The 22735-nt window shown below is 38.6% G+C and overlaps 1 protein-coding gene across 3 annotated transcripts in view; it reads right to left on the reverse strand.

Moving 5' to 3' along the window:
* MCTP2 (multiple C2 and transmembrane domain containing 2) overlaps positions 1 to 22735 on the reverse strand; it is a 264097-nt gene that overhangs the window by 104516 nt on the left and 136846 nt on the right. For all 3 annotated transcript variants that reach the window (XR_002523209.2, XM_009210961.4, XM_031668311.1), the window contains 4 exons: positions 22202 to 22388; positions 19773 to 19866; positions 7164 to 7266; positions 5724 to 5826 (listed from right to left, as the gene is read on the reverse strand). Coding sequence is in view for 2 of the 3 variants with exons in the window: in XM_009210961.4 (XP_009209225.2) it covers positions 5724 to 5826; positions 7164 to 7266; positions 19773 to 19866; positions 22202 to 22388 (487 nt within the window). In the remaining variant the exon portion in view is untranslated. The remainder of the gene's footprint in view (positions 1 to 5723; positions 5827 to 7163; positions 7267 to 19772; positions 19867 to 22201; positions 22389 to 22735) is intronic.

A 22735-nucleotide genomic window follows, 5' to 3' on the forward strand; every position in this document is an offset into this window, starting at 1 on the left:
TTTCAATGCAGAAACCCATCACAGGTGAAACTTGGGCAATCGAGTTAATTGAAAATGCAAATGGAGATATACGTGGCATTTATTTGGTACAAGCCATTATAGAAAATTTGTCCCATAAAACTAATTAAGTGAAGCTGTTATTGGTGCAGCCAGCTATCAGGTGGGCATGGATTCACAGAGAACGCTGGGAATTTAGAAGGGCAGCATAAAGACCCATGCTTCTGATTATACAGTCATTTGTGACATTGGCCTGGCTCACACAAAAGGACTCACATTTGATTCAAAACACAGGTCTTCAGCCAGGCATGGTGGCTCACGCCTGTAATCTCAGCACTTTGGGAGGCTGAGGTGGGCAGAACACCTGAGGTCAGTAGTTTGAGACCAGCCTGGCCAACATGGTGAAACCCTGTCTCTACTAAAAATACAAAAATTAGCCAGGCGTGGTGGTGGGCACCTGTAATCCCAGCTACTCAGGAGGCTGAGTCACGAGAATTGCTTGAGCCTGGGAGGTGGAGGCTGCAGCGAGCCAAGATGGAGCCACTGTACTCCATCCCGGGTAACAGAGAAAGACTCCATCTCAAACAACAACAACAACAACAACAACAACAACAAAATTGCAGGTATTCATCAAGCTGCAGACGACTTCTTATTTATTATTAGGAAATACCAATATATGCATGCTTTTCCCATTTTACAGATTGCCATGAAAGCTGATTTTCAGTCTCCTAAAATGGGTCCATTGGGTAATTTTGAGAGGGTAAATGTGTGATTCAATAAAAACGAATGGCCTAGAGGAGAAGAATCGAAGAATCCAGCCTAATTATCAGGACAGAATTAAGATCATTTAATTGAGGATAAAAATATTAAATAAGTCTTTTGAATCAGTGAATTATCAGAAGATAGTGTCTACCGCCTGACATGTTTTTAGATTCTAAGGTGTGCTTAGTGTTCTCTAATGCACACTTACTATGTTACTGTTTAGAAGATTAGAGAAGCAATGTGAAAATGAGTAAATATGAGAAGTCTTCAGATTATAACACATTCCAATCTCAATTTTCTACTGTTTTGCCCATGAATATTTTATTAAAACATATTACATATCTATATAAATAACTTTTTTCTGAAAAAGATTGGAGACAAATGAAATATATGGAAGGATAGCCCATTGGCCTGTATTCTTTCAATTATGATAAACATCTAAGCATATATCTATACATATATAAGCCTTGAGCAATTCACCATCAATAATGAATATATTTATATGGATTTTAAATGAGCCAGTAGTCAGTTAGCATATTCACCCTGATTAAAAAGATATAATGAATTTAGAACAGGCTCTTTATTTACCAGGCTTAAATGCACTTAGCACATTACCATTTTGAGTGAAATTAAAAATTGAAGCATATTCTATACTTTATACTTAGACATTTAAAAATATAGTTTGTATTTTCTCTAAAAGTATAAATCACATTATGGTTTATGACCTGATTAGAGAAAATGAATTCTCAAAAAATTTATTCACATTCCTCTTCAAGAAACACAATTTCTGTTTTTAAATCTAAAATAAGGTATTATTGATTATGGCTCCATAGCCTATAAAGATCAGAGTGAAACACCAACAAATCAATTTTTATGATTCTCTCTCATGTTAAAAAACAAAACAAAACAAAACAGAGAAACAAGTCCTTCTCCTAAGAAGCACACAATATGAAATCTAAGGGTCTTATTTGACGCTTAATTCTGAGAGTTTCAACTAAGTCTTCTGGGAAGAGTCCTCTCTCACTAATTTGCTTCATACGAGAGCCAAAACTTTCTTCCTAGTCAACTGCTCCAATATCTCTACCTCCAGGTCAAAACTCTTCAGTGACTCCCTGCTAAAATAGTAACTGAGACCTCCCTTAACCTTTCCTGGACTGCCCTCAGTGTGTCCCACTTCCCCTCCATGCCCACCCTGAGCTCCTGGAAGCTGGGTCCCTCCTCATTAAACCTCTGCTTCCCTCATTCTCTCCCTGGACCCTCTGTTTGGAATGACCTTTATTCTTCACCCACCATACACTATCAACATGCCACTCATCCCTGATCCAGCTCAAACTCCCTGCTTCCTAAGCCTTCCTGAACTTAAACCCATCCCTCCTACTTCCCACTGCCCTTTCTCATTCCCGTGGGACTTATATGTTTATTTGGGTCTTATGTGTTTATTGCACAGATGCCTTCCTGCAGTATATGCAACTCTTCAAGTCTGCGTCTCTCCTGCCACCCACCAACCCCGACCCTGACGGCACATAGCACAGTGGTTACACAAAATGGCCTCTTGATTCTTGCTTTGGGGATGATATATACTTAATAGTTACTCACTGTGGCAATATAACAAACTCTTAGGAGCTCAGGCTTTAGTATGATACCACCTAAATTCAAATCCTGTCTCCATTACTTACTAGCTACAGGATCCTTTCGGTGCTTCAGTACCCGTATTTGTAAATGGGCATAGTATAAAGCCTGCCTCATCCAGTCCTTAGAGAATTGATGATTCAGCACATGCTAAGTGCATGGCACAGAACTTGCTAGTTCACTATTCTATTGTAAGCATCACTCAAGAGAGATTAAAGAAGAAAAAAAAACCTAGATCTAAATAAGTAGGTTAAAACACATCCTCTAAATCACAAGTTAGAATTATTTGAAAATAGAATGATTCATGAAACAATTTACAGCTTATACTTTGCCAGTTAAATTGAGGGTTACGGCAGTTTTAAGATCATATTTATAACTAATATTAGACACAGAATCAATTCATTTGGAGAGGGAATGTAGCAGGTGGATCACTGAATTTCAGGAAGAGCCCACATAGATGCACTAGAAGATGTGATCACTTCCCCAAATTATCAGTCAGGAATTGGAGATGAATCTGGATGGAAACAGAGTGAACAGCAGCAACCGAAGCACCTTATTGAGTGTACCATGCCAGGGACCCCCGAAGTCCTTGAGAGGAGTGGACCAGGCTGTGCTGCTTTACAAGGTGGAGACCTTGCAGATCAGGGGTTATTCCTGGAAGTACACAGCACTTTTATATTAGAAACAAACACATCATGTGGAACAAATCAAGCACTTCCTGGCCTGAAACGCTTTGTGGCTTTCCATCCCTCACTATGAAAAAGTCAAAGTACTTCAATCTTTTTCACTTTCACATCCGCCAGGGTCCTCTCCAGCTCCACCCTACCCCTGTGTCCTTTCCTGTTCGCCACCAGGCACACTTGATCAATCTATACTGGCTGCCCGGCCATCGCTGGAATTTGACAGTCAAGGTCCTGCCTCACAGCCCTTGAACTTGAGAATTTCCTGCCTGGGAGGGATTTCTCAGATATCCACAAGGCTCTCTCCCTTACCTCCTTAAGTTCTCACTCAAATGCCCCCTTTTTCATGAGGCCCTCCCTAGCTAGCAGCTGGAAAAAAGTGCCCTTCCCCACACATATTCTCGGCAATCCTCTCCCTCTTTACTTTTCACCATCTAACATTCTGTATATTGCTTTTGTTTTGTTTATGCATTGTTTCCTGCTATTTTAATAAAAGCTCCAAGTGAGAAGGGAGCCTCCCTCTGGTCATTATTAGAGCTCTATCACCTAAAGCACTGCCTGGCACAAAGTGGACACTTGATGAACATCTGTGGAACAAATGAATGAACAACAGATCATAAGGCAGCTTATGACCAATCTGAAAAAAGTCCCAATGGAGGACTCCTTGCATTTAAGCCAGGTCGTTCATGAGACATTCTACCTTGTATTTTGAAAGATATGTTTTGAAAAATGCATTAGTTTAGGTCAGCGGTTCTTGACTGGAAGTGATCTCTACACCCTCAGAATATCTGGCAACATCTACATACATATTTGGCTGTCACAGCAGGAATGTGGGCAGGCGTTACTATTATCTAGTGTGTGGAGGTCAGGGAGACGGCTGGACACACTACAATGCACAGGGCAGCTCCATATAACAAAGAGTGCCCTGGCTCAAAGTATCAGTAGTGCCAAGATTGAGAAACTCTGATTAAGCTGGAGGTAATTTCTTAGATCTTCTGGGGAAGGAAGGAGAGACGGAAGGAGAGAGAAGGAGGAAGGAAAGGAGGACAGGGGAAGGAGGAAGGAGGAAGGGAGGAGAGGAAGGAGAGAAAAAGGAAGAACCACTAACCTAAGCTAATGCTTTTTACAAACCAGATCCTTCAAAATACAAGGTAGAATGTTTTGTGAAAGCCTACTTTAAATGCAAGCCACCACACACCTTGACTTTCTTTAGGTTGGCTACAAGGGGGGAAGAGGAGAAAGACAGAAGCGGGGAAGGGTTTGGGGAAAGGAAGGCAGGCAGGCAAGCTAAGTCAATTGTTGGTACTATAGAAAGACCAAACACACAAAACTTTTATGTACAAAACAGAGGGCAGTTTAAAAAAAAAAAAAAAAAAAAAAGTCATGTTCACCAAGCAAGTAATAAAAAAAGTGAGATGAGAAAACCGTCAAGGAGAGTCTTTGCTTCTAGTCCCCCAGACCTCTCTAAAGTGTCCCCCACATTCTGGTTACATGTATTCTCACGGGAATAACTGACAAAGTTGTAATAAAAAAGCAGGGGAAATCCCAAATTGCCATCTCTTCTCTGAGAGCTGCTCGACTGGTGCCGATGGCTCAGAGCATGTGGCAGGAGCCAGCCGTACCAGGGAGCAGATGCTCCAGACAGGCTCTCTGAGTAACATCAGGGATATGAGAACTCGGAGAGAAATTAACCAAGCCCACAAACACAGAAGAAAAGATATTAAGAAGTACAGCATTCCTCCCTCTGCAAACATCATGCAAGTTAGGCTAATCTCATGGTTAAATTACAGAGTGCTCCATCCACAAAAATCCACAGATAGCTTGGGAAAAATAAGTCTTTGGGAAGAATAGAGTCTCATTGGCTGATAAAGTCATAATAAGCCTAAAACAAATTGTGTTAATGGTTGGATGAAAAACTGAAATTCTTGCTTCTCAAAGAGTACATTTGGTACACATGTTGCTGTCTAATTAAGAGATGAATTCACTCTCCCGTTCCCCACCGCACCCCCCAACCCCATGTAAAGGCATTCTTTGGTGCTTTCTCTTCTGAATTTTGTATTTTTTCCTTCACTGACCCTGGTGCATTATCTTTTAGTTGGACTGCCAAAACACTTTTCCTTCTCCAAGAAAGGCTCTCTGCTTTCTTCCACAAAGCATTTTTTAATTTTGAAACTGAAAGCAAACATGACTACTAAAAAGACAAATAGAACTTTGGGGAAAATGGTCTTTAGAAGAACTGAGAACAAATGTGCAGTTACCAACAATTAATCTTTGAAGAAATGTACAGTCAGAAGGTATAAAGAAATACATGTGTGTTTCTCATTAATAAATAGAAATTCAGTCACTGATCTATATTTCTTGTAACCAAAGACAAATTCCTACCTTAAGATGGAAAGAATGAAAATGAATTGAAAAACTAGTCAAAATGTTTTGGTTGGTTAAATCAATATTGGACTGAAACAGAAAAAAATTATATCCCTGTATATCTGAAACTACTGAAAATATCAGATAAGAATGAGGAATAAAACAGTCGTTTCCTGCTATAGTTAGGAGGACTTTTTCCCCCAGGTTGACAAAGATGAAGCAACTCTAGACCATAGAAACTCATCAACTATAAAATGACTCACAAATTGTTTATTAATAAAGGAAACTTACGGACAGCAAGGGAATGGCAACTTTTCCAAGAAAATCTGGGGGTTTATCTCCATCTTCATCAAACACTGTCACTTCCAAAACATCATGGATATCTTTAATGGGACTGTAACAAAAATACCATGTATCATGTATTATACACAAAAACACATAAGTGAAGTCTGTTCCATGAAGATCTGGAGAAACACTGTTTCACTAATTAAGTCTGTATGTCCTTAGAGTATAAAACTACCATTTAATTAAATTCCAAAAATTAAATCAAACTGACTGTATTCCCAAACCTTCCATCATAGAAGATTCAGACATCCATATGAAAAAAAGAAGTCAACTTTTTTACTATGACATTTTTTCAAACAGTATACCTGTACTCAAGGGTAGGACTTTCAAAGAAACTAAAGAAAGGATAGGGAGAAAGCATTAGCAGTGTCCAACCAAAGTGATTTTTAAAAAGCTTCCAAATGAAATTAGTTAACATTTTTTAAAATTAAGAATTACCTTTAAAATAAAATGGTGATGAAAAATCACTATTTGCTGAAATGCATAGAAAGCCTCTGTTGTTGAAACACAAAATACTACAAATATTTTAAAACTTTTTTTTTTTTTAATATTTACCAGAAGCCAGATACCAGGGATAATGAAAAATGGAGCCATGGTGATTGGCAATGAGTTAGGGAAATAAGAGACTCTTACACCGGGCCATTGGCAAAGGTGTAGCAGAGTTAATCCACTTTTCATAGAGCCTTGGGAACTTTCTACTAATAGCATTAATTCTTCTCAAAATGAACTTTATTTTTTCACTTATAAGCACAGGACAGAGCACTGATTTAGCTTCGTGGGGGCAGTATATCACCATTTCACCCAAATTCAACAGGGGCCTCCCCTCAATGTTCAGGTGCCTTGAAATCTAAAGCAAACTAAGATCTTAAATATATCCAGCCTCCTAAATGCCTGGGTTTGATAGTGCGGGCAGAGAATCACTGTGGGATGGGTCACTCATATAAACTGGAATATAAGGAACCTTTGGGAGTCTCTAAGGAGTCACAGAAAATCTGCATTTTCCTAAAGATTTTGGCAGAATACAAGGCTCTGGCATTAACATGATTTTAGAACACATAAGATCCTTGAATTTAAGGCAGGTCTCCATTTCCTTAACCCAAGAATGAATTAATCTAGAAATATGGAAGCTTCCATTTACTCATAGATTAATTTAGTCACTAAAAGATCTACTTTAGAAATGCCTCCTATAACAGTCCCTTGCAGTTCCAAACGGTCTCTTCTATTATTAACACCACACACTATAAAATGAAAGGATAAAATGTTTTCAAAAGAAAAAACAATAAAATTTACTCTTTGCCCATAAAAACGGACAGAAAATTCCACTCAAGAGCCCCCAGACTACCTTCCAAGCATAGCAGAAATAATTTCAGAGGTTAAAGCACTTACAATGTAAAAACTTTGTTCCATTCAGGGTTGAGGTTTTTGTAGACGGTATGCGTCTGAAGTCGGTCATTGCCTAACTCCAACAAGCAAAATGGGTCACTCTTCCCTGGAAAGGTAACATACACATTGGTCAAAGACAACTGAATCTCAGAAGGGACCAGGGCAATGTGAACAAGAGTCAGATAAAGTTGTGCTTGCTGAAAGAGGGAACAAAAGACTCCTTTTCCAACGAGTCATGGAGGCCCTGTGTGGGAATCCAGGAGACAGGTAGAGGCTACAAGTGTTGTACCTTTAGCATACTTAACGGGTTAGAACAAACACACCACGTGATATGATCTGGTTGTGTCCCCACACGAATCTCATCTTGAATTGTAGCTCCCATAATTCCCATGTGCTGTGGGAGGGACCTGGTGGGAGGTAATTGAATCATGGGGGCGGTTTCCCCCATACTGTTCTCGTGGTAGTAAGTCTCACGAGATCTGATGGTTTTAGAAGTGGTTCTTCTTTCACTTGGTTCTCATTCCCTTTTGCCCGCTGCCATGTAAGACATGATTTCGCCTTCTGCCATGATTGTGAGGCCTCCCCAGCCATGTGGAACTGTGAGTCCATTAAACCACTTTTTCTTTATAAATTACCCAGCCTCAGGTATACCTTTATCAGCAACGTGAAAACAGACAAAGATCAGGCCTTGAAAGCCAGTGGCCACACACATTTCACAGGAGTGGGAATCCGTTTGGCATGAGAGCCCATTTCTTTGTTGTTAAAATGAAGTTCATCTCTGTTTCCTTCCTAAATTCTAAGTCAATCTGTATAATTACAATTCTATAACCAGAAACCTATAACTTACAGGCTTCTACATGGCTATAAGAGGAAGTGAGAAAAAGTGTAAAACTGGTTCTTCAGGAGTTAAGCTCTGCTCCTAAGCAAATGGCCACAAACACTCATGATCCTGTATACTCAGTACATTATGAGAAGACATGAGTTACATTTTTGGTGTCATAAAACAAACAAACAAACAAGTATAACTCAATAAAGGTCAGAGTTTTTAACTTAACAAAAAAACTAAGCTCATCTTTCACTTCTCACCTCTTCTCTTTCCACTCTATCTCCCATATTTGCACACCAAAAAAGGTAAGAAATTTCCAAATCCAAAGTTAGACCTACAGTGTTACGAAGCAAAAAACTCACTTCCCTTTTGTTGTGTTTGGCGGAAGGATGTGGAATTGGAACTGTCAGAGAAAGAATGAATGGCTCCATAATGTTCATAGGACATTAATGCATTGCCGGCCTCTGCAGCACACTGGCACTTTACAAAGCAGCGCTTGCTAAATTAATTGGGGGCACAAGGACAGATGCTGTTCCAACAAATGGCCAAGGAGTCCCAGACCAGGGCCTAAGCCAGAGAGTGCTCAGGCCTCTTGACCTGCTGGCCTACCATTCAGGTCACTGAACCTCCATCTAATTCGCTTAATAACCAGGCGCTCTGAGGTACAGCACATCAATAGAGATACTGATACGTGCAGGAGCCTGCATGAAGATTATTGCTTAAAAAGGGAGGAGGAGAAGAGCAGACACATGGGTGATGATTTGTATTAAACAGGAGATTCCGCTCAACTGTCTAGTGGCCTGGACACTTAGATCCCTGGCCAAAGCTTTTAAGTCAATGCTACTATTTCTGTTACTAGCAGACAATGATCAAGCCAGACATAAAGGAATGAGTGAGGGTTTTCGACTGTAAACAATGGAAATGGTCCCTGTCTACATGTAGCAGAAAAGAAATTTATAAAATAATATCAAAAAGCATTCAGAATTCCTACAAAGTTTGGAGAATCAGGCTAAAAAATATCACTATAAACCAAAGAATACTTCAGCACAAGAAACTCAGCCCATATCTCACACCCAGGAAAAGTCTGTGGTGGCCTCTGCTTCCCCAGAATACTGCCGCCACAATTCACTTCCAATATGAATTCTCTACTCCTGCTTCTTTGCCTCACTTAAGGCCAATGCAAGGGCCTCCGGAGCCTGTCTTTCATAGCCAAGTAGCCAGACCTGAAAGGCCAGAATCACAAAGGGAATACTGCAGTTGTAGCCTCTGTGAATGAAAGTGGGCTTTGACCTCTTCTTCAACATAGACAATGGGAAATGATTCAAACACGGAAGGGGTTTCAGATGCTGGGGAGTCAAAATCAAACTAACATAAAAATTCATCTGCACCCACAAAAAGTCTTGTTTATTGAAAGACAGTTTACTCTGGCCATGTGGTTTGCAGGGGAAGAGGCTGGAGTTAGCTGGGAAAAAGCCTACCAATATAGAACAACACCATTTCCCCTTCAGCAATTGTGAACAAGAAGACACCACGTACTTTTGGCTTAATGCTCAGGTATACCATGCTTGATTTCTCAACCCAGGCTGAAACAGCTACTTAACCGTTTGTCAGACTATTAGTAGGTGTCAGCGCTGCTCCTCTGGAGACACCAGCATGACACGCCATCAGCAGTTGCTCCAGGGAAACCGTCTGACACTTTTAATGAAAACCCTGGGGTTACTCCACAGCAGGGCAGAGAGGCTGCCTGGTCCTGTTGAGGCACAGGTGGGCTGGTTCTGTGGCTCCCGCTCTCTCAAGCAAGCACGCTCTTAGCTGTCCCAGCTAATGAGGAACAGACTTTCCTTCAGAAACCAGGAACTTCAGTTATGTGTCTCCAAGGGACACGTTGTACCAACTCTCTGAAGATAATTCAGTCAAAGCTCATTAAAATGCTGCATTTATTAATATTACAGAATACACAGAGAGAAGCAAGAAGAAACAAAGACATTAAAATGTTTACAGAGTAATTTACTCACACTTTAAGGATTGATTTCTCTTAAAAAGTTTCAGATGCATGGGGACTTTGAGTAAAATTTAAATAACAAATATTCTTACTTGAGATAACAAGTATCTTTCATGATAAAGGAAATGTCCAAATGCTCACCAATGGTACTGAGAGAAAAGGACAAGGCAGAGTGACATACATGCATTTGAGGCTGTACTTTTCCTCTTTGTATCACGCATTTCACAGGAAAAACATCTAGAAGACCTCCTCTGTGTCCAGATGCCACATCACCTTGACACATTTATGCCACCGACAACTCAGTTTCAAATTGAGGTTTAGCACTTTGCACTCAATAGCCTTTGCTATTTTCCAACATTGCTTTAAAATTTATTTGTATTTCTTGAATGGCAAGTAAGGAAGGTTCACTTAAACAGCTTTACCTTTGTATCAATTACAGAAGTTGAATGACAAATAATAAATGTGTTGCAATAGTCATATCATTCATTTGATAACCTTTTTCTTTTTTTTTTTTTTTAATGGAGTCTCGCTCTGTTGCCTAGGCTAGAGTGAAGTGGTGTGATTTGGTTCACTGCAGTCTCTGCCTCCTAGGTTCCAGCAGTTCTCCCTCCTCAGCCTCCTGGGTAGCTGGGATTATAGGCATGCGCCACCACGTCCAGCTAATTTTTGTCTTTTTAGTGGAGACAGGGTTTCACCATGTTGGCCAGGCTGGTCTCAAACTCCTGACCTCAGGTGATCCACCCGCCTCAGCCTCCCAAAGTGCTAGAATTACAGGCATTAGCCACCATGCCCAGCCCATTTGATAACCATTTATTAAGCATATAACTTAATGTTAATGTCAGTTTAGTGCTAAATGTTCCTAGCACTAAACTGACCCTGACATACAATGATCACCTAAGCTATTACCTGCAAGGGACTCTCATAACGGTCTCTGCTATTCTGAAAATGCTGCCTTTTCCAAGAAAACTTTCCTCACTCTCATCCCACAGCAGACTGAGTTGTTTCCATTTCAGATCTCCAATTGTGTATTGCCCTTACTTCTCTTATATCCCAAATTTGTAAATTTCCACTCCACAGTCAAGATGTGTATTCACTTAAGGGTCCTGATGCAGGCACACCCAATATATGAATGCTCTTACCATCCCCCAAGAAGAGTGTCATGGCCTAGGGACAGAGGGCAGCGGTGAAATGCAGATGAGAATATGAAAGTTCAGAGAAATGTAATTCGGTTCAGAAAAGTTCAGAAAGATTTCTTAGTGGGGGTGATTCTTAATCGAGGTTTACAAGGGGAGTGTTTGATAAGCAGAAATGGATAAGTCCTTCTTGTGGAGATGGGACAGGTCAAAGCATTAAATTTATTAGGAAGATATATATCTCATATATATATATATCTTTCTAATAAAAAATGAGATACATATGTATCTCGTATATATGATATATATGTAAGTCTCATATGTCTCATATATATGATATATATGTATCTCATATATATGAGATATATATGTATCAATCATAGCTCTTGGTACTGTAACTTCGAATTCCTGGGATCAAGCAATCCTCCTACCTCAGCTTCTACGACTAGCTAGGACTACAAGGACATGCCACCACTGTTGGTTAATTTAATTTTTTTTTTTCTTTTTTTGGTAGATACCAGGTTTCATCATGTTGACCAGTCTGGTCTGGAACCCCTGGGCTCAAGCAATCCTCCCTCCTTGTCCTCTTAAAGTGTTGAAATTACGGGTGCGAGTCACTGCTTGGCCCTAAATGTTTTCTTCTTCTAACTCCACTTCCCCGCCACTTCTCAAGCCCCCCAACAATATCATCATTCACTGATCTTGTCTAACATCTTCCCATTTTCATTCTCCCCTCAAATCCTTTGCTCCTCACAGCTGCCAGAATAAACCTTTGTAAGTTTATATCAGATCATATCATTCCCTTAATAGTTTTCCAAATTTGTTCACCTGGCCCCAAAGTTCCTAGGTTATCCAGTCCCACCTAAGACATGAACATCCTCTCCCCTGAGAGGTCCCTTTTGCTTTCTGTCTTCTAGTCCTGCTTGCTTTCTTCCAGACCTCTGAAAAAGCTGGGCAGGCCCTGGAACATTGCTGTTTTCTCATTTTCAAGTGCCTTTCCTTCATCTCTGCAGTGCCAACTGTTTCTCATGTCTCTATTTGACATCTCTGCTAGAACATCACTTCCTGCAGAATCTCCAGTCAGGCATCCCTTCCATAAGAATTAACACCATGTTCTTGACCTTAGCAGTATAATTGAAATTAGACAGCCACTGGTTAAATCAGTCACTTCATATGAGGTCAGGGACCAATTCCTCTTTTCTACCATGTCACCAGGAAAAATCATAAGGTATCACACAGAATAGAAAAGGCATATTTGCTAAATAAATGTAAATGTTACTAAGAACCCACCCATTACTATAGAAGCAATTCCTGTTAATTCATGGAATGTCACAAATGAGCTGAATTCGTTCACCCTCATGGTGCCATTAAGTTATAAACCACTAAGTCATCCATATATTCCCGAACTTTGCATTGACTACAGTCCATTTCTTTGGCAGGTCGTTGAAGCAGACGGCCTGCCAGAGACAGATTTATGTAGTTTTTAATGTGTTTTTCAAAAGTTGGTCTTGATTTGGGCTTAGCTATCCATGAGGATCTCATGAAAATTAAAAACATTCAATCACGACTACTGAGCTTTCTAGAAATTGCAATTACAGTCATCGCTTTGAAAACAGGGCATCTTTAAGAGATGAGGTATTGCTATGGATACAGCTTCAAGAGACAGACAATTAAATGAAAGCATAATATGGGCATGTGGTTTAAAACTCAGTGAACAATAACTGTGAGACTATTCCTCTTCTGACACAAGCAGTCTTATGTTTCAAAACAAAAACAGCAATATAAAAAATCTTGTAGTCACTATTATAATTTACAGAAACAACTCAAAAGTCAGTATTATAGTACACGACAGAAATATTTTTACTCTATAATGTGGGGTGTAAGTGCCCTATTTTGGTCAACAGTTTAACAACAACAACACAAAGATGAACACACCAAGCTATTTTATATTAATAAAACTATCATCCAGATTATCAAAATGTAAAATTCAAGCACTAAAGTAGTTCAGTATGAGAATTCCTCTACCATGAAGCATATTTTTTGTCTTCTTTTTAAGCACTCAATAGAAATAGAGACAAAAAGAAACATCTTAGAGTAGTAACTGGATTTCTAAAAGTGGCTGAAGAGATAAAAGTAGTTATCAGCTTATACGTCTAACAGGATCAAAAATTAGGGAAATTATAAACAATAAGTGAACAAAACAACCTATACAATTCTTCATGTATCAAATATACTCTAATAAAATCATTTAATAAAGAATGGGAAAAACAATTACTAAGCACAAAATATGTATCAGACATGTTCATTTAGGATTTGATTTAACCCTTCAAATACCCATGAGGACATAGAGGCTTAGGGGGAGCCTGAGGCCAGTATGTGGGAGAACTGAGATTAACACACGGGTCTCTGCTTCTGCATGGCTTCTATGTCATTATACACAGGGATTAAAATGAGAGGCAGCTACCACACAAACAAAAGGCAAAAACATGGGCACTAATTTTTATCTTCAATGAATACATCATTGAACTGGACACTGATTTAGTTAAGGCTGAATCCAGGGCCCACGGAAAAGGCTCATGCACTTACCCAAGGAATGGAATATTTTACCACAGTTACAGCTCAGATCTGTGTGGGGGACAGACCAAGAGCTCCTCCTAATGGCACAGCCAAGGAACCAGTGAACTGGAAATGCAACCCCCGATTTTGAAGAAGGTCTCCATCTATTTCAAAGGTACACACTACCTTCTACACCTGATGTCCTGCAGTACAGGAGCGAAGGCAGAGTGAAGACTGAGCCTTCTCTTAGGGATCACAAGCTCCCTAAGGGTGTGTCTGTTAACGAAGTGTGGTGCTCGATGAATATCCATTGTCAGTTACCAGAACTGCCCCCAAGCTGACTTTCCTGAAGTTGAGAAATATTTAAAAAGTGGTAGAGGAAGCTATATTGGGTTCCCTGGAAAGAAACAGGGGTTCTGGAATTAAATGTATCTTTATTCTCCTGGATCAGGCAATTGTTATGGTCCCTAACATTCCTATCTATCAAATAAGGATACTTTATAATAACCTGGATTTCTTGTCTGGAAACATATGTTTATTTCTCCTCTGATAGATATTTTGAGATTATGCTAATTTGAGAGTTATTTCATTTATTAACAGTGGAAAGAGAAAAGGGTCCGACTGACACCTTTATTACCAAGATACCAAGAGGATCCAGATATATTTGGAAACTTTTCATGATTGATGGCTGGTTTTGTGTTTTTGTTTTAATGGCAAAGAGTGCCAAAAAGTCTCAAGGGTGAAATAAAAATCCCCAGGAGAATTCTGGAAGGCAAGCAACTCCAAATTGTGAGTCAAGATGATATTTCCAGTTTTGTCCCTCCATTGTCTCCTGATAATTCCCTAGCTTCTCATCATAACATATAGATTATTAGAATAATGGAAACATGAAAAATGAAGATGAGTGATACGGTTTGGATCTAAGTCCCTACCCAAATCTCAGATCCAGGTGTTATCCCCAGTGGTGGAGGTGGGGCCCAGCAGGAAGTGATTAGATTATGGGGGTGAATCCTGCATGAATGGTTTAGCACTATTCTCTTGGTGCTGTCTCCCGATAGAGTTCTCATGAGATCTGGTTATTGAAAAGTGTGTAGCATCCCCTACCCCACTGGTCCTGCCCCTGCCATGTAAGACTCCTGCTTCACTGCTCCTGCTTTGCCTTCCGTCAAGAGTAAAAGCTCCCTGAGGACTCCCAAGCAGCAGAAGTCGTCATGCTTCTTGTACGGCCTGCAGAACTGTGAGCCAATTAAACCTCTTGTTTTATAAATAATCCAGTCACAGGAATTTCTTTATAGCCATGTGCGAACAGATTAAACAATGGAATTGTGCCATAAAAAGAGAGGATATTGAAGCCTATACTGCATTTTCTGTTGTGCTGTTATGTCACTTCATATCCTCCCACACTGAGCTATGCGTGGAGGGCTGCTCTGATTGCTTTGTTGCTACTCTTGGCATGGTGAGTTAAAGAAAACTCCCTGAAGTTTCTAGTTCCCCTATTATGCCAGGATTCTGAGTGGGTAGGGGGCATCCTAGGAGGAACAGGGTAAGGGCCATGAGTATGAAGCAGAGGGAGACTGAAGAATGGCCTCTTGCCTTTGGAACATCCTTTATGGGGAAGGAGGTCTCTTACAAGAATTATTTTAGAGAATAAAACTAATAAAGAGAAAGCTTAAGTAACAGGAAGGTATCTGTATGAACTACATTTTGATTTTAAGAATGTTACGGAAGAATCATTGATTTGGTGTGGAATACTTGACATACGCATCATGCCAATGGTGGCCATGATGTTTCAATTCCTAGTGCTGAATTAACCCCAACACATTACAATCCTGGCAGCTTCTCAGCAGCATCCTATCAATTATAATAAGGCTATCCTGAATAATCTGCACACATGTGCTAAGCATACCAAGACAGTTTCCTACTCTTCATTGGCTGATCTCTCTCAATGGGTAAGATTGCTGTTGTCATGTATACTGAAAGGTGATACAGTCTGGACTGACAAACATTTCAGTTCTCTAACAATTTTCCCATTAGCCCATTGTTTACTATATTACCTTTTTACAGTTTATGAGATTAAGTTTGTATTTTCTTACAACAGTATTAATTTATGATCAGATGTGCCCCTGGGCAGCATAAACCATGACTTTCTGTCTGGGCCTCTACTGTAGATATGAAACCTGTTATACTGTCCATTTCTCAGCATTGTCCAGAATAAAATGTCTCTCTTTCTCAGTTAATCATTCGAATGTGAGTTATTTTCTTCTTAAAATACCTGCGTTTTAAGACTAGCAGTAGCTTCGTGAAGTATGTTGGTCTCGTCAAACATTACACACAGCTATTCACCTTGAGCCTCCAAGTACAATTTATCATTTGTTTCATGAATCAAGGCTGTGGCCTAGTTTACCACAAAAGTAATGACATCAGGCTGCATCACCTATCACTTAAAAATGTTAGGTTATGCTGGGCACAAGGAATTTGTGAAGCAAATTCTTTAAAAAATATTTGACAGGCTTTTCTACTAGAATAACTGCTTATGGCTATCCATGTCTAACATTGGCATAGACCTGAGAAAAAATAGCTTTTACCAATTTTAGAGATAGGCTCCAAAGAAGATAGATTATTTAAGATTCTTTGAATAAAGTCTTCCCTCATATACAAATGTCAGAAACGCTAAAAAATGCCAAGATAAATATATATTTAAATTTATTAACAGATAGCTTCAATCACAACAAAATAGCATATTTATTAAAAAGGCACAATTTAAAAACAATAAATATACCTTTTTATACATTAGAGAATTAAAGCCTTTGCCAACTGTAAATATCATAATACTGCTAATATACACAGATTTAGGCTTATTCATATATTTTAACACATTTGAAAATGTATACACTATTTTCCTTTACAGATAAAACAACTTTATGAGAAGTAAATTCACCTTAGTATATATATTTTATTCTAATGTTCTAAAATACTAACATAGTAATGAGTATTCAATTTTTCCAAAGTTGAATTTCTTGTTATGCCTATATAATCATAACATCAATAGAAATATCCTTCTAATTTGATCCCAGTGGCTTGAATGACCTATATTTTCTTTTTCTAATGGTTATTCGAAAAGAGGTGGATGGCTTTAAAATTAGGAAACTACTGAGCATAGAGTTTACCGTATGCATTCATTCACTCCTCCAGGACATGCAGTCCCTTTGCTCCCAGAACAGTAACTATAACCTCTGCATGGACTACTGCCAAGACTAATCCCTATAGACTTTTGCTTTATCAGGATTCCTGAACTTTAGGTGAAACTAAACTGAAGCATCAATTATTGCGGTTACTTCATGTTGTTTTTAGAAACATGCAATTACCACAAAATAAAAACATATGATAAAAGAAAAGCTGAAAGAACGAAAGGTTCCCTTTTGCACCGTGTCTAAAATGACCATCATTCTTTAGAGAATGTCCCTGGTTATCTGGAGTAAATGCATTTTTTTCAATTTGTGGGTGAATGCTTTACTCCCCTAGCAACTGCAATAAATGAACGCTGATTTATAAAGTAAGGTGACTGGAAAATGAAGGGTATAGAGTAGGAATGGTTACGAATAGTTACTTAATTTCTTAAATGTTCCTGGCACTGACAAAAATGGGTGGTTTCTCTGATCCTGATCCAATGACACTGCTGAGGTCTGTTTTATTTTTTATGTACTATTCAAAGTAACAATAATGATAACAGCAATAACTCCTGATCCCCACTATAGGCCACGACCGCTAACCTCTTAGAGGTATTCATTGCTACCTCACTGTAATCTGAATCCACTTATTTTTTCACACAGAAAAGTTAAATTACAACTATCTGGAATAAGTCCACTTTGTAGCCCTAAAGCAGTGCCTTGGTTGGAACACTCTGGGGGATTCACACAGGAGCCTGACAATGTATAAACATAGACTGTGAAATTCAGTTCTAAAACAAAAACCATTACGGTCTAAACACATGTTTAGCCAATGACAAATCACTTTTCCTCAATTCACAATAGCAATAATTTTCTCATACAGAAATAGTAAAACACCAGGGCATTTAGTCAAACCACACAGCATTATTTCATTTCTAACTACAGTTATTGTTATTGGAATTTGTTGGTACTTACCTTCATCTACCCCAAAACTATCTACTGAATACCTTGAATGTAAAACAACAAAACGAAAACATTTCTCCCAAAATTATTCTTCCATAGAAAGGGTCTTTACAAAGACTCTTTCTTCAGGTATCCTCTCCTATTCACTTTATTTTAATAGTTAAAATACTCTTTGGAGATGATACACTGGCCTGATACAATCTTTATATAAACTAGTTTTGGGGGTTTTATATGGAGGTTACTTGATAAGACAGGTTAAATAAATTAAGTTTTTCAAAAGTGTTTCCATTAGCCAGGTGTGGTGGCAGGTATCTGTTATCTCAGCTACTGGGATAAGAAGCTACTGAGGCAGAAGAATTGCTTGAAACCAGTAGGCGGAGGTTACAGTGAGCCGAAATGGCGCCATTGCACTCCAGCCTGGGCGACAGAGCAGGACTCCATCTCAAGGAAAAAAAAAAAAAACAAAGGGTTTCCACATATGGATGTTGTTGTACACAAGCCTTCAAAAAATACTCTTCATGCATTACAATTAGTCTCTGGAGATTCAAAAATATATATATGCAAGTTACAGAAAGAATTTTTTTAAATGCTAGAGGCATAAATGAGTTCTTGGGGCTGGAGACATTTCCTGAGAGAACAACAATTGTGCATTCAAAAAGTGCTGTATGTAAACAATTAGACAGAAGTAAAAATAATTTTCTCTGGGAAACTCATAGGCAATTCTAAATGTGCTTTAGGGATGACAGAACCACTAATGTCAAAGGCACATGTGAAATGTTGACTGTTTTCATAAAATATAAGTAAAAAGAAAAATGTCTTAATTAACATGAGATTACAAACATTTGCAAAAATACTAGTGAATATTAAGAGCAATCATCTGAGTACTTCACCTACAAACATCAAAAATTATATCTTCTATTTGGCCCAAAAACCATTTTTGGATCTTCTCACTAGTCAGGATCATCTTATAGAGTAGTCATTTCTATTGTTTCATTTTTGAGCAGGGTGAGGAGAATTTTTTTTTTTTCAACTAAGTTTATATTTCCTAAAATGTCTGTAATATAATGTGCTGAAAATTAAAGTTCTCTTTTCCAATGGTTGAACTTCCTCAAACTCAGTCTCAGAAATTTAAAGGCTGTACAAATATAGTGAAATTGTTCCTGTCTGGAAGGAAGAAAAACAGTAGCCCACATTTTAAAAATACGGGATATATATTTTTAAAAACCATGCAATCCTGAATCAATAGATAGAACCATGCTGTAGAATACTCTTTGTATTCATCAATTTACTTGGTAAATAGCATCTGTCATGTAGGCGGCTAAATTGTTAGTCAGCACAAGGGGGTAATTTGGCAATGAGTGGGGAGCCGCTGTCAGACACTGGCGTGTCTGGATTACTCTACGTGCGGCAGAGCATAATTCAGCACAAAGCATGTCTGCTTTGGCCTCTTTCTAAAAGTTCAAGTTACAGAAGCACCAACAGAAACTTCCTATAAGACAATGTCAACTGCAAAGTGGTCCCAGGGCCTAGACTCTGGTCATTGTTACAATGAGGTGCCAGCCAGATCTGACTTCAAGCTCAGATTTATGAACCATGTGAACGATTCAGACAGAGAGCAGCGAAAGGCAAGAAGTCGAATCGCTGTCATTTGAGGTTACACAGAAAAGCTTGACCAACAACTTAATTTAACAAATAAAGAAGTCGTGACTCATAATCCACAAATATTTTTGAAGCTCAATAGATCTGAATATTGCTGAATCAGCATAAAATCATTTGAAAGAAATGTGTAAAAAAGGTGCATTATGTGAAAGAAATTGCTCAAGTCTGCCTCTTTTTTGCTATGACTCTATTTGGAGGTGCATGAATGTTATATTCATACTTCTACTTATTAAGCATTTTGCTTTGCTAGGAGATTGCTTCAAAGCAGGAAATAAAGATAAATTAGAAAACGAAAGTGTCCTGTACCTGAGAAATCTGCCGCTAAGAGATCTGCTGCCTTTAAAACCTTCACTTGTAAAATGCCGACGTCTTTCATATCTTTCAGGGAGTTCCGTAAGCACTGAGGGTTGAAAAGGTGATAACAAGTGAAAACAGCTTTTTAACATACTATTTAATGTCATAAAGTCCCATAGGAAGTGCATCCTAGATTTATCTTCCTTTCTTTCATGAAATCTTAAAAAAAAAAAAAATCCCCCAAAATGTATTATGTAAGTTAACAGGACAGTTAGGCGCTTATAGCAGCCAAATTAAAAGAAAAGTGGCTGAGAATTAATTAACTACACATTTAAAATAAACCAATTAGAAGCACATATAATCTACTTTTAACATTGCCCCCTGGTGATAGCATAGATACCCCACCGGGAAAATGTGTGGGTAGAATTATACTGATACTCTTTTTCCCCCCTTCTTTCTCATTAATGCAACTTTTAAATCACTCTGAAATACAACATTATTCTGACCTCGTTAGTACAAACTTTATGGATACCAGAGGACTAAACTTGGACCCATCACAGATACTTATTACCACTGGAAAGAGAGTTGGGGTGGAAACAGAGTAAATTTTCTGGTCTATGTTTTAGCTAGCTCATTCAATTAGAGATTAAGCATCTAGTATCACCCTAGATTCATATTTACTTTAGCCTTGAGTTTGTACGAGCCAAAGTCTGAATCTACATCTGCTGCTCATTCTTAAGCACATATAGCAATATTTGGATGTTTATATACATGGCATCCTTAAATCATGCATGAAAGAGGCCAGCAGATAAACTCTCTTCTCATGCCTCCAGAACACACCTACTGAAAAAGACACTGCCTTAAAACCGTTGGATATGCTATTTGTCATCATTAGATAGCTAAAAACCTGTGATAAACAGATCCCAAGGATTTACGAAAGGCTATTAAAATACTTGTTATTTAGGCATTTCAGATAGAATAACACAAGCTTAATAACAGTTTGCCTAACTTAATATGCATCATTCCTAAAAACATTTGAAAGTTGTTTCTCCTCTCTATTTTCAACCTAAACAAACAAACAAAGCAATTAGTTTTTAAACTAAGAGAACACATTTGAAATGAAGTGCTTTTACAATTTAGAAGTGGAAATGCCTTTAAAGATGATCTGTTCTTACAACCTGAAAAACAAATCCGGGGGCTATAACTTGTGCTTTGAAACAGCATTTGTTCCCTCTAACATGCTGGCCAGCTTGCTAGCTGAAGAAGCACTCAGTATTTCTATTTTGATCATAGCCTCTTCAAACCTCTTTTCGATTACTACTCCTCAAATCCTAAAGCATTATTCAAAGCAGGCATTACTTTATCCACTTTACACCTACATGTAGATGGTATCTAATGTTACTTTATAAATACACAAAACTCCTCATGAATTTGGTAAATTTGTCAACTTATCCATTGGAAAGCTTGGGGAAAAGTTGTATCCTTCACCATTACATTTTCATTTGCTTACCTAATCAGAGAGAATGTTAATAGTGAGTTGTGTCAAACCTTCTTCACAGTATGCCAAGCTCACATGCACAATCTGCATTGACAATGAGCTATGTGGCTAGGTCTTGTACTCCCGAAGATAAAGAATTATTCAATTAATCAATACATCTACACAGTGAAGGATCCTGGTGACACTAAAGTTTATGCTGAGAATGATAGTACCATTGAATAGGGATTCATCTTTGCTTCATTTTCAGGCCACTTTCCTAAAACATGCCTTCCCTGTGTGGCACTAAAATAAACATATTGATTTATAAAGAAGATAGGATAAAAGCAGAATGCAAATAAAGGCACCTAGAAAGCCAGAGTACAAAAAATAAATGAAGAGGACACAGCCATTTCATTTAAAAATGCTGAGTGGACTGTTAAGCACACTGTAACTACTTAGGGAGAAATCACACACTGCTCTTATCCAGAGTAGTTCAGAACAGCAGTCCTTCGTGTCCAGCTAGTGTCATTGCTTTACAAGGCACGAGCAGGTTCTCACTTGATCCTAAGAAGTTCTGCAAAGGTATCCATAACATTGCAAACATTAATGGCTGGTAAAGTTATTTGTGAACTTATATTAAAAGTCCTATTTACACACACAGACAGGCTAAGCAGGAGTCTGCTTCCCCGGGGATTTCAACATTCCCTAAAGACTTGCTAAAAGCTAAAAATTCAGAATATCTTTTTGCCTTTTCAAATAGCAAAACCAACTCTTAATTCTACTGTCACCTTTTCACTAATGCATTAACCCCTAAGTCTGATGTCTTGTTTTATGACGTACAATGAAACTTGGGACAAAGATTTCTTTTGATGTAGTTTTTCAATTCAGGGACTTTGTTTCAATAAAGACTTTGTTTTAAAAGAGAAGGGAGAAGGGCGAGTGTACAATAAGGCAAAACACTCACATATCGCTGGGTAATCTGCTTTCTTTCGCTGGGGTCTGCTAAGGGGCAGACACACAGATCAGAGATGGAGACCCCCGCACAGGGTGTAAGTGTGACCAACATAAGGAGAGCCCCCAGACAGCTGTCCAGTGGCAGCTCCAGGCAGTTGGCTTGCTTCAGAGGGAGTGCCGAGATATCCACTTTACACCTAGAAAAGTTTCAGGAATCAGAGAAAGAAAAGTTATTAATTCAAGGCCATTGTGGTACCTCCAAAGCACCTGGCTTTGATTTCATCATCCCCCAAAACTCACTCTGTCTGGTCTTAGGTTTATTGAACAGCGAAGGTTGCCCCAATTCGTAATGCTCACTCCCAGACTAACACATCCTAAAATTAAGGAGAGGAAGAGGTCCAGAAAATCAAAAAGAAGGCAGCATTGGCAGATGGAAAATGAAAACAGGATTAGGATCTTTGCCAAATAAGGTTTGTAGAAAGATAAGATCAAAAATTAGGGAGAAAAAGTTTGAAAGTTTAAGCCTTATGAGTAAGCATGTTGT

This window comes from Papio anubis, chromosome 7, assembly GCF_008728515.1.
Source record: "Papio anubis isolate 15944 chromosome 7, Panubis1.0, whole genome shotgun sequence".
Lineage (NCBI taxonomy): Eukaryota > Metazoa > Chordata > Mammalia > Primates > Cercopithecidae > Papio > Papio anubis.